Genomic DNA, 17,702 nt, shown 5'->3' with positions numbered 1-17,702 from the left:
TCCCTTATGACCCAGCAAAGCCACTCCTAAGTACAGAGCCAACAGAAATGTGTATGTATGTCCACCAAAAAAACATATACAAGGGGCGCCTGGGTGGCTCAGTCGGTTAAGCATCCGACTCTTGATTTCTTGATCTCACGGTTCGTGGGTCTGAGCCCCGCATCGGGCTCTGTGCTGACGGCACGGAGTCTGCTTGGGACTCTCTCTCTCCCTCCCTCTCTCGCTGCCCCTCCCCTGCTTGCACACACTCTCTCTCTCTCTCCAAATAAACTTTAAAAAAATATATATACAAGAATGTTCAGCTTTATTCATAATGGCCCCAAACTGGGACGACTCAAACGTCCACTCACGGTGGAAAGGATGAGTTGCCGGGGGAGCACCACCCAATCACTCGAGCGGACACACTTTGGCTCCACACCACACCATGGCTGAGTCTCCAAGATCTGGCCCCGCACACACACAGGCAGGCCTGGGCAAAAGCCCACAGACGGCATATTCTGTTTATACACAGATTTTTTAAAAGGCAAAAGTAATCGCTGGTGTTACAAGTCAGGATGGCAGTTGCCCTCGAGGGGGCTGTGATTGGACAGGGACACGGGGGCGCCTCAGAGTGCTGGCAATATCTGGGGGCTTGATCAGACGTGGTTACACGGGTGCGCTCGCCCTGTGAAAATTCACCGAGCTCTGTGCTTTAGGTTGTGCTATATTTTTTCCGTATGCATGTGATTCCTCCATAAAATGTACAAAAGGAAAGGAAGAGGGGAAAATGGGTGATAGGCATTGAGGAGGGTGCTTGTTGGGCTGAGTGCTGGGTGTTGTACGTAAGCAATGAATCATGGGAATTTACTCCTGAAGCCAAGACTACACTGTATACACTGTATGTTAGCCAACCTGACAATAAATTAGTAATAAATAAATAAATAAATAAATAAATAAATAAATAAAATATTTTAAAAATAGGAAAGGAAGAGAGGGAGGAAGGAAGGGAAAGAGGGAGGATGGGAGGAGGGGAGAGGGAGGGAGGTCTATACAGTACAGCATGACGGACAAGTCTTGGAATTTGAAGATCTGGATTTAGTTCTGACGCTGCCATTTACTAGCTGTGTGACCTTGGTTAAGCCACTAACCTCTCTGAATCTCTGTGTTTTTTTTTTTTTTTTTATCTATAAAATAGGCAGCAAAAACTGCCCTACCTACCTCACAGTGCAGTTGTGAGGACCAAATGACAGAACTGATGTAAAAATCCTACTGTACCCAGTAAAACACTGCAGGGGGGCACAGTGCTATTATTATCTTAGATCTCCGAAGACAGGAATTCTTATGGAAAGTCAGGGATATTGATAAGGCTCAACCCAGGGCCTTTGGTGGTAAGGGCTGGCACTCTGGGGTGTGTGTGTGTGTGTGAGCGCGCACACACAGGCGGGTTTGTGTTCTTTCATTACAATCTTGTCACCTAATCCCTTAATGGCCTGGCCTCAGAGTACAGGAGCACCTGGAATAATCCAGGGGTTTATGTGAGATGGGTTCTCTTTCCTTTTACAGTGGATATAAATAGACATACACACTCTCCTAATTACCTTTTCTAAGGCATGGATGCATGTCTGCCTCTAAATCTGCCAAATTCTTTAAGTTAGCATGTAGGACTTTCTGGACATTGGCTAGGCAAAGCAGTGACGTTGATAGAAAGATCCCCCGCCCACCTCATAGCCCACCCTATCCCTCCATCGCCCACTGCTTTTTGCCGCAAGCCTGGAACAGCTCACATGGGCCCACCTATGGAATCTCAAAGCCAGGAAGTCAGAGCCTCTGTTTAGAGAACTGGTCAGTGAGGAGCCCAGATCCCCACTCAGGCCTTGCCTGCATCTTGGGGACCGGGCGCAGGGGGAAGGGGCTTTTCTCCTGGGCTGGTGGTCAAAAGGGCAAAGCGAAGGTTGCTACATTTTCTGCAGTTTGGTTTCATACTATTATCATATGTTCCCCAGGGAATGACAGTGAATGGAAATCTTTATTCTTCATATGGCTGTACAGCCCCTGGCTGTCCCCATGCTAGCATGTCCAGTCTTAAGGGATTTCGAGCTCCCTGCTTCTAGAGGGCAAAGGCTGGCAGAATTTAGCCCACTTTATATAACACCACGTCCGGTGACATATGTGTGGGCACTCACTAGTGCCATCCGATGCTGCCCTTGTTAGTCCTCGGGAAGGACAAAATTGAAGCTGCCCCCACTTCTATTTCCTTTCACAAAATAAGAAAACGTTAATTTTTCTATGAGGTCCCTGGCTCTCCAGGAAAAATCTTTTTGAAAGCAGTGACATTTTTATTTGCTTTTTCTCATTCTATCTGCACACACCCCGTGTGTGGTGTAAGTGTAGGTGTGAGTAATGTGGGGGCAGGACGTGCATGTGTGCACGTGTGGGTGCGTGTATGTGCACGCGTATGTGTGTCTAGCTCTCGAAGAAAATGGCACACAAAAATCTGAATGTAACAAGGTGACCTTAATAGGTGAGGGCAGTATTATTTCCTATTTGAAAGGATTTATCCACAAATTTTCCAGAACATTCCCTTAACCATCAGGTTTATCCCTTGCATTTAAATATTGGTTTACAGATCTAAGCTCTAAGAGTAAAAGACTAAGAGACCAAGAACCTTGGAAGTAAAATTAGAAGTTACTGCCCACTGAAAATCAACATACAGATGAAAAAACCTTCTGGAAAATCAAGGACCTCTGGACTGAGAATGTAAACCACAAGGCAAAGATTCAGTTTATTTTTAAATCTCTATTTTTCCCAATACTTAGTAATTAAATATTTACTATTTAATCAATGTTCCCCAAAATCAAATTATTAAAAGAATATTTAACATTTCTTTTTCTTTTCAAACTTGTAAGAGCACAGTGGCTTATGTTATGAAATAAATCCCTGCTGAAATAAGTTTCATGGGATTTTAAAATCACTTTCTTCCTTAACACATCCTCATAGAGTCATTTAATTCATGCAACAGACGGCCTCGTGATGAAATGAGCTCCCTGCCTCCAGATAACGTTCGAACAGAAGAATTACCTGTTCCTTTGGTACATTACCAAAGATGCAGAGATCTTTCACCTTCACAGTCTCCTCCACCCTGCCCTGTGAGCCAGGCATGACCCCAACTTACAGACCAGGTGACCTGCTGATGTTGCCCTTGGCAATTGCCCCAAGGCCACAGCTGCTGGGCGACGGATCCAGGGACGGATCCAGGGACGGAAACCCTGGCTGGACCTAGTGACTACCCCGAGGCATGGCCAAGGTCGGGGAGTGAGGCCGCAGTAGCAGTCTCGCTGGGTGGGAGGCAGGACAGGTTGATTCTAGTTCTGAGTAATATGGCCTGCGTAACCGAAGTCAGGAAGAACCCTGGGGGATGGCTTTTTCTCTTTATCTTTTGGAAACACAAGACGCTTAAAGTGCTTCTTGGTTCAAAATGAGAGGATGTTCTGCTCAGATGCCCCTCAGTTCTCCCGATGTTCCAGGCCAACCAGGTGCTCCTCAGCCCTGAGCAGCACAGAGGGTCCAAGCACCCAAGGGCAACAGCAAGGGATGGGATGGGCTGGGCCAGAAACCTCAGCTCCGAGCTCCCGGCCTCCTGCCTTCGAGGATGCTGCTGCTATTGTAACCATTTGGGGTGAGCTGGCCAGCCTTTGCTTCTAAGGGAAAGCATTCTCTTGACTAAGCTACCCTCTCTTTCCCTTTCTCACTTCAAGTGAATTCTACACCACCCCCTCCCAACATTTTTTTATTGGGTAATTTTTTTTTTTCTAGATGCCAAAGACAAATACATAGCACCCAACGAGCACAAGTACCATGTCTGGTTCACTTCTTGACAGTGCTCCACCACCGACCACGCCCACCACACTTCTGACTCAGCCCAAAGGCTGCCCCGCGTGGGACGGCTTTCTGCCTCTTGTGCCCAGAAAACTGCCAAGTGTCCTACAAGATCCGGCTCCAAACCACACCTCTCCCACTTGGCCAGCCTGACAGAGCCATTTTTAATTCTGTAACGCATCTAAAAGGCTAGGCCACAGTACTGTTATTTCAATTTCTATTCAGTATTTTAACTTTTTTTTTTTGAAGGAAAACTTTATACAAATTAGAATACTTGAGGGGACTATGTACGCATCACCCAGCCTCAACAAGAGGTCAACTATGGTCATTTTGGTTTCATGTATTTCCCCACCTTCCCCCAATTCCAGTTTTTGGGGTTTTTAAAAATAAAAGTCTCAGAAGTCTTATGTCATCTGTAAATATTTCATTCTACACCTCTAAAATAAAAGGACTCTTTTCTAAAACAGGACAACCATACCATTATCACATTAAAAACAAATGAACTGGTGAGCCTGGGTGGCTCAGTTGGTTGAGCATCCAACTTGTGATTTTGGCTCAGGTCATGATCCCAGCCAGGGTCATGGGATGGAGCCCCATATTGAGCTCCATACTGAGCTGAGTGTGAAGCCTGCTGAAGATTCTCTCTCTCTTCCCCTCCCCACCATCTCTCAAATTAAAACAACAGCAAATAAACCATAATTTCATAAGTATATCAAATATCCAGTCATGGTTTAAGGTCCTGTGATGGACTCACGGATTTTTTTTTTTTTAGATTGGTTTGTCCGAACCCGCATCCAAACAAGCCCACCCACTTTTCGCTGGCTTTTTTATCCATCATAAAGACCTTGGCTTAGGCTTCATTTTCTCCTGTTAGCTTCCCTGATTCCAAATGCCTGGGATGTGCGTCCTTCTGTTCTTCCACAGAGCCTTGTGCTCAAGGCTCTGAAACCCTCACCATTGGTTTGCATTCTAGGACGGACTATAAGGTCCAAGAGGGTGGGAAGGTCAGTGTATGTCAAAGTTATGTGCCCTGTGCCTAGCACAGTGGCTGGCCAAGAGTACACATCTGCTCAGCAGTGTCAAATGAATAAGTGGATGAATGAACTCTCAAACAGAACTGTTTCCCGTTCCTCCTAAGTCCATCCTACAGCACATTCCACATCCAGTATAATGATTTGCTTAGAAGTCAGCTTCCCCAAAGAGCAGAGACTTGATCATTTCTGGATCCTCAGCACCTGACAGCAGGTGTGCATCGAGAGATTGCTGAATGAATAAGGACGTAAGTTTTCTACTCCAAGTTCTAGCTGTGAGTTTAGCCTCGCAGTTTTCCTCTCTGGGTCTCCTGTTTCTCATCTCTATGATGAAAAATTCGGATTCATGATTCCTAAGTCTTTTGGGAGTTTAATTTGTGATTCTGAGTAGGGGCCCAGCCTCACAAGGGAGTCCCCATTTGCCATACACTTGCTGCCCTCTGCTGGTATGATTGGTGTAGGACCCCTTTATTCCTGATTTCCCTGAAAGAACTACTTTGAGGCGAAGGTCCAGATGGGCAGACTGGTCTGTCAGTGGGACAGGGATTTGAACCTCATTACCTTACCTGGGTGTGATTAAAATGTGCAGGCGTGAACCTCCCTCCATCCCATCTGCCCACTCCTCCCACAGAAAGGATCGCGGGGGTAGATCGCAGAAGGACTAATGCAGTGAGTGGTCTCAGCCCCCAACACATTACAACCACGGCGGGGGTTGGAAAGAACTGGGGCCCAGGCCCCACTTCAAACCAACAGTTGAGTCCCTGGCTGGGCAGGGCCCAAGCATCCTTATATAGTAAAAGTCGGCCCACTGCTTCTAACGTTCCATCATGCGGAGAACCACGGGACCGAGATGATGTTTACATGTGTATCTTGAGCCAAAAGCTTGGAAGCACAGTAAAAAGCTCATCCAGAGAAAGAATAACGAAGACTGTGACTTGATCACATCAAACTCCCTTAGCCTACCTTTAAAAGTTTTCTTTCTTTGACAAATGCTGACAGCTTCTAAACCATAAATTTTGTTTGGGGAACCAATTCCATCTACCGTTAGGGACGTTGCTTCCACATCTGGTTTCTTTTTCTTTTTGTAATATGGTTCTGTATTCTGGTGCACAGTACCACCATTTTTCGTGGGGTTTTAGTTTTTTGTTTTGTTTGGTTTGGTGTTTTGTTCGTTTGTTTGGTTTGGTTTCGGGGTGTTTTGTTTGTTTTTTACATTTTCTGCACATGTTGATAAGTCTCCTTTGGTTGCAGATAACAGAATTTGTCTGTGGCCAACTTAGACCATAAATGAGAAAATGCCGTAAGGGTACTGATTCACCACCCACTGGGCTAGTGACTAGTCAGAGGGTGGCAAACAGAAACTGGAACTCTAGGGGACACCAGGAAATGGTCTCTTCCTGTGTCATTTGCCTCTACTTCCCTCTGCACATTTAATTCATTTCTTCTTTCTCACAGCCAACTGGAATTTTCTGCTTATTCATCCACAAGGCAGAACATGGTCACCAGCAGATCATGACTCACCTGAGCTCAGCCTCCACCCGCTGGAGAAAAACTCCTTTTTGTCTGCACTAGATCCAAATTTCCAGAATTGTACCCTTGGGTCTGAGGCCCACCCTTGGGCCAATCAACCATGGCCTGCAGGGCCAACTATGTCATTCTTTTATACAAAGTGAAAATAGGGGGCCCCTCATTCAAAACTCGGGGAAAGTGCCATTAATGGTAAACACAAAGGCTCTCCCTCTTTTCTTCTCCTCCAGCATGAATCTTACCATTCATCTTTATATCATGCAATGCCGGTTTTAAATGTAAATTATCACAGGGCATTTAACTCACATGCAGGATCACTGAAACTACACAATTTGTATTTTGTGACTCGCAGGCCAGAAGAAACAAGCACAATTCAAACTACTAAAGATTAGGAGGAAGAAGAGGGGTTCCCCAGGCTCCCCCAAGGGAGCACTCCATCAGGCACGGGGATACCAAACGGGCTGGGGACTTAGGCCCCCATGCATGTTTAGGGGTCCTGCCCCATCCTGCTAGCCACTAGACCCCTGCACGTGACCCAGCTGGGGACAGGGTCTAGGGAACTTGAGCCAGGAATCACTCCTTCCCACAGGTCCACCCCCAACGCCATAGCAGACTGTGACTCTTCAAAGATCTTTAAAACCTCTGTGCCGGGACACACTTGGTACCTGGGCCGAAAGCGGGCAGAGGCTGGCCCTAGCCAATTCGCAGCCTCTGGCCAGTCCTGAGACACACACCATGATGCTGCCAGCCCAGGGCAGGCACAGCTGTCACTATGCCCACTCAAGATGCCTCAGGATACATGCACCCCATCCCCACCCTCTCTGTGCCTGAGCCCAGGCCCTGGACTGGGGAGGAGGGCAACTGTGGTTACAGGGCACGTCAGGGAGAGGGGGGCCAGGCTGGGCCCCAGGCACCAGGGGCGGGAGAGCAGGCAGCTGAGAATGGGTCGTGGGGAGGTGGCCAGAGGCAGGACCACACACAAGTGAGGCTCCAAGCCCTGGCGCATCCTCCACTGTCCCATCAGACTCTACTTCCAAAGTCCCAATTCAAAGGTAAAAGGATTAAGAATCACAGATGGCGACCAAAGAGTGTTAAGCTCCAAGCACAGGGCCTTCTCAAGGGCCACACGCTCACTGAGCAGGCCCTGGCGGTCTGCTGTGGAGGTGGAAACATAGGGTCTGGCGGTAACCTTCCGAAGGAAGGGTTCCCAGAAATGAGGAGGAGAGTGAGTTGGGGAAACCAATCGTTATTATTTTTTACTACAAAGTAGAAATGGAAACCCCTCCTTTGCCGCCCAAATTTATAAACATGAAACTACACATATTCCGTAACTTGACTTTTTTACTCCACAGTATACTACAGACATCATTGAATGGCTGCATTATATTGAACGGCTGTTCAGTGATAGATTAGCTAAAATACTTACCATGGACTCCAAGACTCCATGTGTCCTGGCCCCTGACCCCATCTCCTACCACTCTCCCGTCTGTCCCCTTGAGTCCCCGTTCTGCTCCAGCCAGCTGGCCTGGTGTTATCTTCCTCAAGCAAACCAAGCACATCGCACACAGGGCCTGCCCACCTGCTTTCGCCAGTGGAGTCCCTCCCTCACAGGATGGCTTACTGGCCCCACCCCACCGTTTCTGGTCTGGTCTGTGGTGGGGGGGCGGGGGAAGGCAGGGATCTGCATTTCTAGGGTGACCCTGATGTGGCCAATCCAGGGAGCTCTCTCTCTGAGAACCACTGGCTCAGATCCCATGTGGCCAGCTGCAGGCCTGGGAATGGCTCCCAGAGGGTGGAGCAAGGCCACTCAGGGCCCACCCCTGGGAAGTTGGGGGTTGCAGCATGGATTTGCCCACCCCCCTCCTGGTGCTCCCCTCTACTGCGCTGGGAGGGGAGGAGAGGAGAAAGCACATCTCCAAGTTGGAAACTGCTCTCGCATCAGGACTACCTGGTTGAAAGAAATGAAGCTGTCCCCCACCAAGCAGGTGTTTGGCTCTGTAGGGAGTGGGGGGAGAGAGAGAATTTGGGGAAACCTAGCAGAACAGCGAATGAGCCTCCCTGACCCCATCCTAACCCTCCCACCCACATCCTGCTCCCCAGCTCATATCCCATGTGTCCCTCCTCCCCAGGCCAGGGGTGAGGGTGACAGTGTCACTCCAGTGGGCATTGTCCAAGGGGCACCGGTGTCCCCCCAACACGGGCTGCTGGGTCATGCTTTTCCACACCTTTAGTCTCTAGTATCTAATCAGTTTTCCCCAACCTTTCCTCATCTGATCAGTGAAGAACAGAATCTCCTCGTTTTCATTTGTATTTTTCATCAGGGCAACTTGTATTTCTTCTTCTATGTTTCGCCTGTTCGTATCTTTGACCATTTTCCCAATGAGTTTCTTTTCTTACTGATTTAAAACAGCTCTTTAGTTTCTGTTATCAGAACTTTTTTTGTGACTTCACTATGCATCCTTTAACTTTATGATGTACCAGTTAGTATCTATGTGGCCACCTCTCTGAGCCTCAGTTTCCCCTCTAAAAGATGGGAGAACACCTGTCTCGCAGGTTTGCAGGGAGGAGGAAGTCAGGTTGTGTGCATGCAATATGTGGCCACCACCTCATCCTCCCTCAATAAATGCTGCAGCTGAAGCTGCTGTCATTGGGTTGGAACCAAACATCTCTTTGACACTCAGAGACCCCCAGGTGCCAAACTGGTCCGGCGGGTCCCCAGTAATATACAGCACCACGAAACAAGTACAACAGGACATGCGCAGTGCTAACCCAGTGCAGTTTGGATTGAACTGACTTTGCACTTTGTGGCGTCTCCACTTCCGAGTCTGCTGAGTTGGAGCGGGACTGTAAAGCTAATGGCGAATCCAGAATGCTGTGTGACTTGGTATAACTCAACTTTCTTCCTTTGTCACGACTCCTCCATCAGCCGGCCCCTGACTACTGCAGCCTCCAGGAACACCTGCCCTACCTGGACATGGTGATTGCAGAGACCTTGAGGATTTACCCACCAGCTTTCAGGTACGCCCGAGTCCCTCCCACGGCCCCAACACACTGCCCAAAGCCCCTTCGGCATCACTGTCTCAGGTCCTCACTAGTCCTCAGACTGTCACAACCTGGGTTATCAGGAATGCTGGAGTCCAGTTCCTGGAGGATGAGGTCTGAGCCTTGGGTTTCTTTGTATCCCCTGAGGCACGATGCCTTCCATGCAGTAACCACAGCAGTAAATGTCTGGCTCATTTTCCTTTCTGTTAACTACCTTCTCAAAGCATCACTGGGCTTTTCTTAACGACCTTCCTACCCAACCCAAGCCAATCTCTTTGGCCTCCTAGCCTGGAATGGCTTTCACTAGTCATTCATTTGGCAACTATTTACTGAGCCGAATGCTGTTGCAAGCACTGGGAAATGAGCCATGTACAAAACAGATAAAACCCCTGCCCTTGGAGTTGACATTCCAGGGGGGACCTTCCAAGGCCTGGGAGGCGTCTCCTCACTCTCCAACAACCCACACTTGTCCTATCCTTCAAACTCCAACCCAAGACTCGCCACTGCAGGCCATTTGCCTCTCCTCCCCCAGAATTTTCACGCTGACTGTACTTCATATTATATTCTTGGATACTTTTCAACCCCTCTGCAATATTTTGCCCAAGTACATCCACTCACACCAACCTGTAAGTGCCTTGAGAGCAGGAATCTGGTCTTCTACTTCTTTCCAACTCCCCCTAAGCGAGGCCTTCCAGGGAGCACAGCATCTTAACTTGGGTCCCCAGACCCTTAGGGAGGGAAACAGTGGCCAGATTTCAGGTTCTAGAAACAGAAGCAACACAAAGCATTTAACCCTATATATTGTAAGTTCCACTCTGCATGTCTATGAATGAATATACCACATAATCCATTTGGAGGTAGCTTTTGCCATTTTAAGAGAAAATGTGGATGATTTGAAGGTATCTCAAAATTATATTCCAACCAAAAACATCACAGAGAGTGTGACTGTAGCGACTGTGCAAAGTGTTCAGACCCAGAGCAAAGAGACAGAATTCCACAGAAGGGAGTGAAATCACACGGTCCTCAAGCACACAGGGTTTCAGTCTCCCTGATCTGGGAACAGCCAGTAACTCCAGGGCCAGATTCTATGGGCCTTCCCTGATTTCCTTGGGAGCTGCAGAGCAAACTGTCTCCAATCTTCGTTTTTTAATGATTTATATCTAGCTTCCTTCCAAGGGAACTGTGGGCATCTGCTATACACATTAAAATGAAATTCGAAATAAGACATTCAGTGATAGAACAAAGGCTGTCTAGAGGAAAGAAGCCTTTACAGGACCCTAGAGATGACCGATAACTGGAGTCAGGTCCCTGCTCGGTTGTTGAGGCTCCTGGCCAAGACAGAAACCAGCAGAGTTGAACGGTCACGTTCTCTAGTGGGAAGAAAGTCTATCAATGATCAAAGACACGTCATTTCCTGGATCTGAACCCAATCAAGAACTCACCACGCGAGACCTTGTAGAGGTGATGTGTTGAGCGACAATGTGAACAGGCTCTTTAATGCCAAAATGCTCTGATCAATTCACCTAGTGACCTTTTTATAAACAGTACTGTGAAAAAGGAAGCCAGCGAAGGCATTGCTCCAGAGAACCAGCAGCTGGTTCGGGAAGGCAGGACAAGATTTGCTGATTCCCTCATAAGGTCGCATACAGTGCCAGTGCTCCGTAATCACAGAACAAATTTAGATAGAAAGTCAAGACAGGTTCACATCACTGCCCTTAGTTTGCTGTGTTATCCTGGGTAAATTCTGCACTGCTCTGTGCTTCTGCTTCCTGTGTGTTCTGTGGGCACACAATGTCTGCTCGGCCCGCCCCACAGGAGTGGTGAGAATCAGTAGAACAGAACATCTGAAAAGCCACACCACTCTAAGTGGAGCACCACGTAAGGTGCGAGGTGAAGAGAAAGAAGGACTGACCTTCCAGTCAAATGATCCGCTTCCATCCTGCTCCAATCCTGGGCAAGCCGTGATCTCCTGGGCCTCACCTTCCTCCCCACCTACTCTGTTGGAATTTTTAACGTATCAGCCCTGCTGACTTCTGTTATCAAACAACAGAAATGAGAGAGGCAAGCCATCATTATTTTCAGCCAGACAAGCAGCCAATTCGCTTCAGCCCAAGCAATAGATTCGGTGAACACAGGCACAGTGAGAATTCTATGTTATTTTACTTTATTTTATTATTTTAATCTCAAAAAAGCATCTTGGCTTTTCCCAAGCACTGACACACCATTATTCCCCCAAAATCTCAGAATGGCCCCTGTGGAAAACATAACTCTTGTTGAAGTGTTATCACTGTGAATCCAGGTTTCTATGCAATATAATTCAGCAGATTTTTCTGGCCTTGTGTGTGGCCTGGCCTAGCCCGGCAGGAGGCCCAACCTTATACAGAAGGGAAAGCCCTGGCTTTGAGGGGGTCTTGGATCCAGGTCCAAGATATTTCCAGTAAAGACGACAAAGAAGGGGATGCCAGGGTATAGCCTAGTTTGACCCATTAGAACTGAGGCTGCATACATCAGGAACCCCCACCTTCTTGCTCTGATTTGAGCCCCGGTGTTTTGCTACCAGCTCCAAGCACATATTAATTGCATTGGTAGCTTTAACAGAGTGTTAAATCCCACAAGGAGCCTCGGATTGCTCTTAATTTCTCTTAGAAGTGAGAAGAGTATATAATAATAATTAGGATAACAATTATATCTCCCCTAAGATATTTAGGAAAGTCCAGTCCTATAATTTGAAGTAAAAGACAGCATTGATTATTTTTAATTTTAAAGTAATTATCTATATTATAAAAATAATATGCTTATACTTAAAATGAAAACAAAAACCACCAAAACCAAAAACCGAAACAATACAGAAGGGTCCAAAGAGAAAGCTGACACCTCTAGTCCCCTGCCATCCTCCACCCCAGTCTCATCCCTTAGAAGAAATCATAGAAGTTCAGGTATTCTTCCAGAAATGTTATGTTCATATGAAAAAATCTATAGTCTAGCCCTTAAAAATACAATACATGGTGCCTGGGTGGCTCAGTCGTTAAGGATCTGACTTTGGCTCAGGTCACAATCTCACGGTTTGTGAGTTCAAGCCCCACATGGGGTGAGCCCTGCTTCTCTCTCCCTCTGTCTCTCACTCACTCACTTGCGCCCCCTATCAAAAAATATATAATTAATATAATATAATATAATATAATATAATATAATATAATATAATTTTAGTATATCTATAATTCTTAGTATATATATAATTTTTAGTATATATATATATAATTTTTAGTACATATATAATACATATATATAAAGAAATGGGACTGTGCCATGGCCACTTGGTACAGTAAACAAGCTGCCCAAAAGTTTTCCCCTCGAGTAGAAGTTATCCATAGTGACACAGACAATGACCCGAGATCAGATTTTCAAACCCAAATTTCCTTTAGGTAAAGCAAAGCGGTGGGCGAGGGCAATTTAAAGAGGCTTGACCATGAACGGAAGATGAGGGAAAGCGTGGCCAGGGGAGTAACCCGGCAAACCCCTCCCCAGAAAGAAGCCCTTCAAAGGTACCTGTGCTCCCCTAACCAGGCCTAAGAGAAGCTCTTCAGGCTCGATGGGTGGATGCACCAAGATCGATGAATGCATTTTCACTGAGCGCCAACTGAGTCTAAAGAGCCTAGAGATTGCAGGGTCCTGGGCAGTAGAGGGGGTTGCGGGGGGGGAGGGGGCGGTGTGTGGAAACCATCCAGGTCACCCCCGAAAGAGGGCCGGACCTCTTGTCCCCCTATACCCCCAGCCTCATTGCGCACTTCAGACTCCAACTCCATTTGCCCCAGAGCACCGCCGCAGAGTTCTGCTTATTGCGGCTGCGCAATCGAGGCGGGGGGGGGGGGGGGGGGGTAGTGGGGTTGACCCGTGTGTCCCCGCAGGTTCACGCGAGAGGCGGCGCGAGACTGTGAGGTTCAGGGGCAGTGTATCCCGGCAGGCGCCGTGGTGGAGATGGCGGTGGGCGCCCTGCACCATGACCCTGAGTACTGGCCAAACCCCGAGGCCTTCGACCCTGAGAGGTGAGCTCAGTCCCTTCAAATGGGCCCCCGAGGGACACGAGAGGCAGGCCCTTGGAAGCGGCCAAGGGGAAACACCGATTTAGTAAAGTTGCCCCCAGTCAAAAGTCATGGGAGTGAGGTATTTGTGAGGCATCATTTCCAAAGGAAATACCGGTACCATTTTTAAAAGCCCCCAACAGAATCCAGAGATGTAGCGTTTCAGCAGCCCTGCATGCAAGTAACAAGGCAATTTCAATTGGGGGCCCTCGGTTTCTTCAAGCCGGGAAACAGGACACAGGATCGTATTTCAGGTGTGCTCTGGGAAGCAACAATAGATTTCCTTTTTAAAAAACTGGAGCTTGTTCCTAAGTAAGAGTTATCAACTAAATTTCTCCCTGAATTCATGAGATCCAGGTATGCTAACACAGTAGACCTGGATCCCCACTCCTGCCCCCTACACGGATTTGGTCCGTTGCCTAAACTTCATTTCAAGGATCCCAGATTTAAAATGAGCAGGCGTCCACACCCTCCGCGTCAGAATCAATCCATAGCCCTTCCTTGTGTGATCTGGCCATGGGGAGGCCCCGGGCGGGCTGTTTCCACCTGTAGGACTTACAACATTCTGTGGAAAGGAGCCCCGACTCTACAACCTCCTCACTGGGAACCTGTGGGCGGTGGCACCTAGATCAATAACATCGAGTGCGTAGCGGCTCGGAAATACAGTAAATATCAAGCACCCTGGACTGCAGCTGTAAGGCTTACAGCATCACCTTTGGAAACAAAAAAGTGCGTTAATCCTAGTTGAAAAGGGGCAAGGGGTCAAGGGCTCCTAGGCCCAGAAAAATGCACAGGTAAGAAGCGAGCTGTGACAACACAGTAGTTGACACCTGGCTCTACTGTCACAGAACACATGTGGCAAATGCTATTTGGTAGCAGGTAGGAGAGAATTCCTGCGGAAGGGCCTCCCATTAGGAAAGCACCCAATGGTTCAGGTGTCACTTGAACCAGAAGGGCAAGTGTGGGCAGGGGAGATAGCTGTCCCGAATGGCACCAACAGATAAACTCGCAGGTAGTGGCCTCCAGGGAGGGCTGCTTCCCTGGGGAATTCTCAGGAAGCTGGTGATGGCTGGTGCCCTCCGCTGGCTGATGGGAAATTTGGTGCCACAGGCCCAGGGGAGGGCTGTGCTTTCTCAAGACTTTTATCCTCGTGAATCACAGCCTTCAGGCTCGTTAACAGCACAATCAATTCTTAAGGAGAGGGCAAGAGGGCAAAGTGGGCCTTCCAGGTGATTCCTTTACATCAGCAGTGCCTCTCGGGCTCTGCCAGACCCAGGAGAGGGCAGAAGCTCAGGGATCAGCAACCACCTGCTCCAGAGAGGGAGGAGGCCGCATGAAAACAGGATTCTGTTGAGCACGGTGGGGTTCAGGCCCACTTGGTAGAAGTGTGGCCTCAGATGAAGGGCTCCCTCAGCCACACCCGAGTGGCTGCAGAGGAAGGGGAAGGGAGGAAGGGAGGCGGGGTGTCCGCGGCCTACCCTGACCTACCCTGACTGCACGGCCCTTGCAGGTTCACGGCAGAGGCCCGGCGGCGCCGACGTCCCTTCACATACCTGCCGTTCGGGGCAGGCCCCCGGAGCTGCCTCGGGGTGCGGCTGGGGCTGCTGGAGATCAAGCTGACGCTGCTCCACGTCCTGCGTGAGTTCCGGTTCGAGGCCTGCCCAGAGACGCAGGTGAGCTCGCTCTCCCAGGCACAGGGGGTGCCCACTCCAGTTCTCATGGCGGGGCCAATCCTTAATCCCTCTTGGCCTCAAGAGGCCTTGATCGGTATAAGGGGGTTGGTAATAACACCTCCTCCCTGTTCATGCCGTGCGAGGCTTAAATGAGCCAGTACAGGCACTCAGGTAAGTGCCTGGCACATCATCCGAGTGTTAGCTGTTATTACTATTAACGTTCTGTGTACAGGGAAGCTGTACCTCTTCTCTCCTCGGCAATGAGAACCCAGTAATCCCCCAGAGTAGGTTTTATTATCCCCATTCTTCAGAGGAGGAGCTAAAATAAAGCTCAGAGAGGTTAAGTAACTTGCCTGAGGCCTTATACTACGTTTACCATATACCACAGGCTCTGTGAGGGCAGGAACCAAAAGTCTGTCTGATTCATTGCTGGAGCTTCCAGCAGCAGGTACAGGACAGGTACTCACACCTTCACTGAACAAATATTAGCAAATGAATGACTAGCCAGAGAGTGAAGAAAGGGGCTCACACCAGATTGGGCTCGCCCCCAAGCCTCCCTCCTTCCTCTACATGGAGCCACCTCTCTGCCATGTTGGCTGTTCCCTACATAACAACACTGTGCCCCTCCATGCCTGTTCAGAGCCCCTGTGCATAGCTGGACAGGGGGTGCATAAGGGAACAAATAATAAGTACCCAGTGATGAATGGAGAACTTCTAGATTCAAACAGTGGCATTCATTGCCTCTGACGAACAGGGAGACTGGGTTCAAGGCTAGACAGAGAGGTGCAAACTGGGAACACAGGGCCAAACCAACAGAGACAAGAGCGGACCCCTACCTGAGGTAGGAGTTCCATGTGTGCAGGACTTCCTTTTGGGATTTGCCTCACTTACCCTTGATCTTGACCAACGGCACAGTAGCCAGACCATTGTCCCAAAACACTGCTTATGGCTGGCATTCCCCAGCTCAAGAACCAGCCATGAGTCCCTGAGCCTAGCAGCTCTAAGGAGAGCTCGTCTGAGCCCACTTTGTATTCCCTGCCCCAAATTCCCACCCCGAGAGTTCTACCTGCTCTTCCCTACCTAGAATGCCATCTCTCCCACTCCTCTGTTCCCAGCCTAATCCCATCTTCCAGATCCTTGGGCATTCCCCTCTATCCTGAAGTGGCCCCTGAGAAGTGCTGCTCACAAGGCTTCTCCGACTCCTAGCCCCACCTAAAGGGCACGTTCCTCCAGGAAGCTCTCCCTGAATTTGCCAGCCCCAGCCAACCTCCTTTTTTGAAGTCCAGTAGTGTTTCCACTTTGTCTATACCTGTGTTAATACAGTAGCGGCTAGCCACATCTGGCTATTTAAATTTTAATAATCAGATTAAAAATTTAGCCCCTCGTTTGCACTAACCATATTTCTAATGCTCAGCAGTCACATGTGCTACTGGTGGGGTAGCACAGGTTTAGTCCATCTTGTTTCTTGGTCATAGAACTTCTCTCCCATCTGAACTAAAACCCCCAAAGACATCTGAAAAACCCAAGGCCCAGCACTAAGGCCCAGCGATGCTTCTTTCCTTTAAAGTGTTCACATTAGCCACTGAACCATCATTTTACACGGGGCTCAGGGGGACACCCTGCTTCTTGAGTAATTCTTTGGCTTTTATTCCAAGTCCCCAGTCCACCACCCATCTGCCTTGTAAGCTGGACATCTGGAAAGCTTTCTGAATGGCAGGGAGGCTAGACCACAGCACTCATGAGAAGGGAACAGTATGAAGCCACTCTCCCAAAGCCACTTGAAAAGAGGGGATGCTGCTTGGCTACTGGCAGGGCCCCAGGGAGTGAGAATAGTAGGAGAGGGGACAGTTTGAGACTTTGCTCTTCACTTGCCAGGCACGTGAGCTTAGACATGTCACTTGGCCTCTTTGAACTTCCATTTCTTCATTTGCAAAGTGAGCCACCAGTACCTCTTACACAGGCTTCTTGGGAGGATAAACGTGGGACTGAGTACCCTCCTTACTTACAGTATTTTTTTAACATGGACAAAAGGGCCGAGCACCCATGTGCTGGTGGGGCCCCAGCGCCCAGCCTCCCTGAGCGGCAGCTTTGCTGGCCTCTCAAGGCCGTGCTGGGGAGGCTGCTCTGCTCCCTCAGCCCTGCTATCTCTCAGATTTCCACAACCCCGCTTCAGGCCCAGTTCCAAAAAGCTTTCCTATAGATGTGGTTAGCTATAACAAGTATCTTAATCTCCTCTATTTTAGGTACCACTGCAGCTAGAATCCAAATCTGCCCTAGGTCCGAAGAACGGCGTCTATATCAAGATTGTCTCTCGCTGACAGTTTTATGAGGACATCCCCCCAAATGCAAAGGAAACCTTGATGTGGAAATTCAGATTTGGGGGAAAACATCACTGAAGCAATTGAAAGGGTGCCCACCATGCAAGTATAAAAGAGGTCTTTACATAACTTTTCCCCAAATGTTCCTGAACATTTAATAAATGTTTCTTGCACTTA

The 17,702-nt window shown here is 48.6% G+C and overlaps 1 protein-coding gene and 1 long non-coding RNA gene across 5 annotated transcripts in view; one reads left to right on the top strand and one right to left on the bottom strand.

The window, feature by feature from the left end:
- The window catches only part of LOC113604175 (uncharacterized), a 173,279-nt gene extending 158,732 nt beyond the window's left edge, over nucleotides 1–14,547 (bottom strand). For all 4 annotated transcript variants that reach the window (XR_003426030.2, XR_008296586.1, XR_008296585.1 and 1 more), the window contains exon 1: nucleotides 10,080–14,547. This is a non-coding gene — a long non-coding RNA (uncharacterized LOC113604175). The remainder of the gene's footprint in view (nucleotides 1–10,079) is intronic.
- The window catches only part of TBXAS1 (thromboxane A synthase 1), a 154,054-nt gene extending 136,352 nt beyond the window's left edge, over nucleotides 1–17,702 (top strand). Inside the window, exons 10-13 of the mRNA XM_027075592.2 lie at nucleotides 9,340–9,431; nucleotides 13,361–13,498; nucleotides 15,045–15,207; nucleotides 17,451–17,702. Coding sequence (XP_026931393.1) covers nucleotides 9,340–9,431; nucleotides 13,361–13,498; nucleotides 15,045–15,207; nucleotides 17,451–17,525 — 468 coding nt within the window. The 3' untranslated portion in view covers nucleotides 17,526–17,702. The remainder of the gene's footprint in view (nucleotides 1–9,339; nucleotides 9,432–13,360; nucleotides 13,499–15,044; nucleotides 15,208–17,450) is intronic.

The sequence above is a fragment of the Acinonyx jubatus genome, chromosome A2 (assembly GCF_027475565.1).
Source record: "Acinonyx jubatus isolate Ajub_Pintada_27869175 chromosome A2, VMU_Ajub_asm_v1.0, whole genome shotgun sequence".
Lineage (NCBI taxonomy): Eukaryota > Metazoa > Chordata > Mammalia > Carnivora > Felidae > Acinonyx > Acinonyx jubatus.
This window is presented reverse-complemented; position numbering and strand designations above follow the sequence as displayed.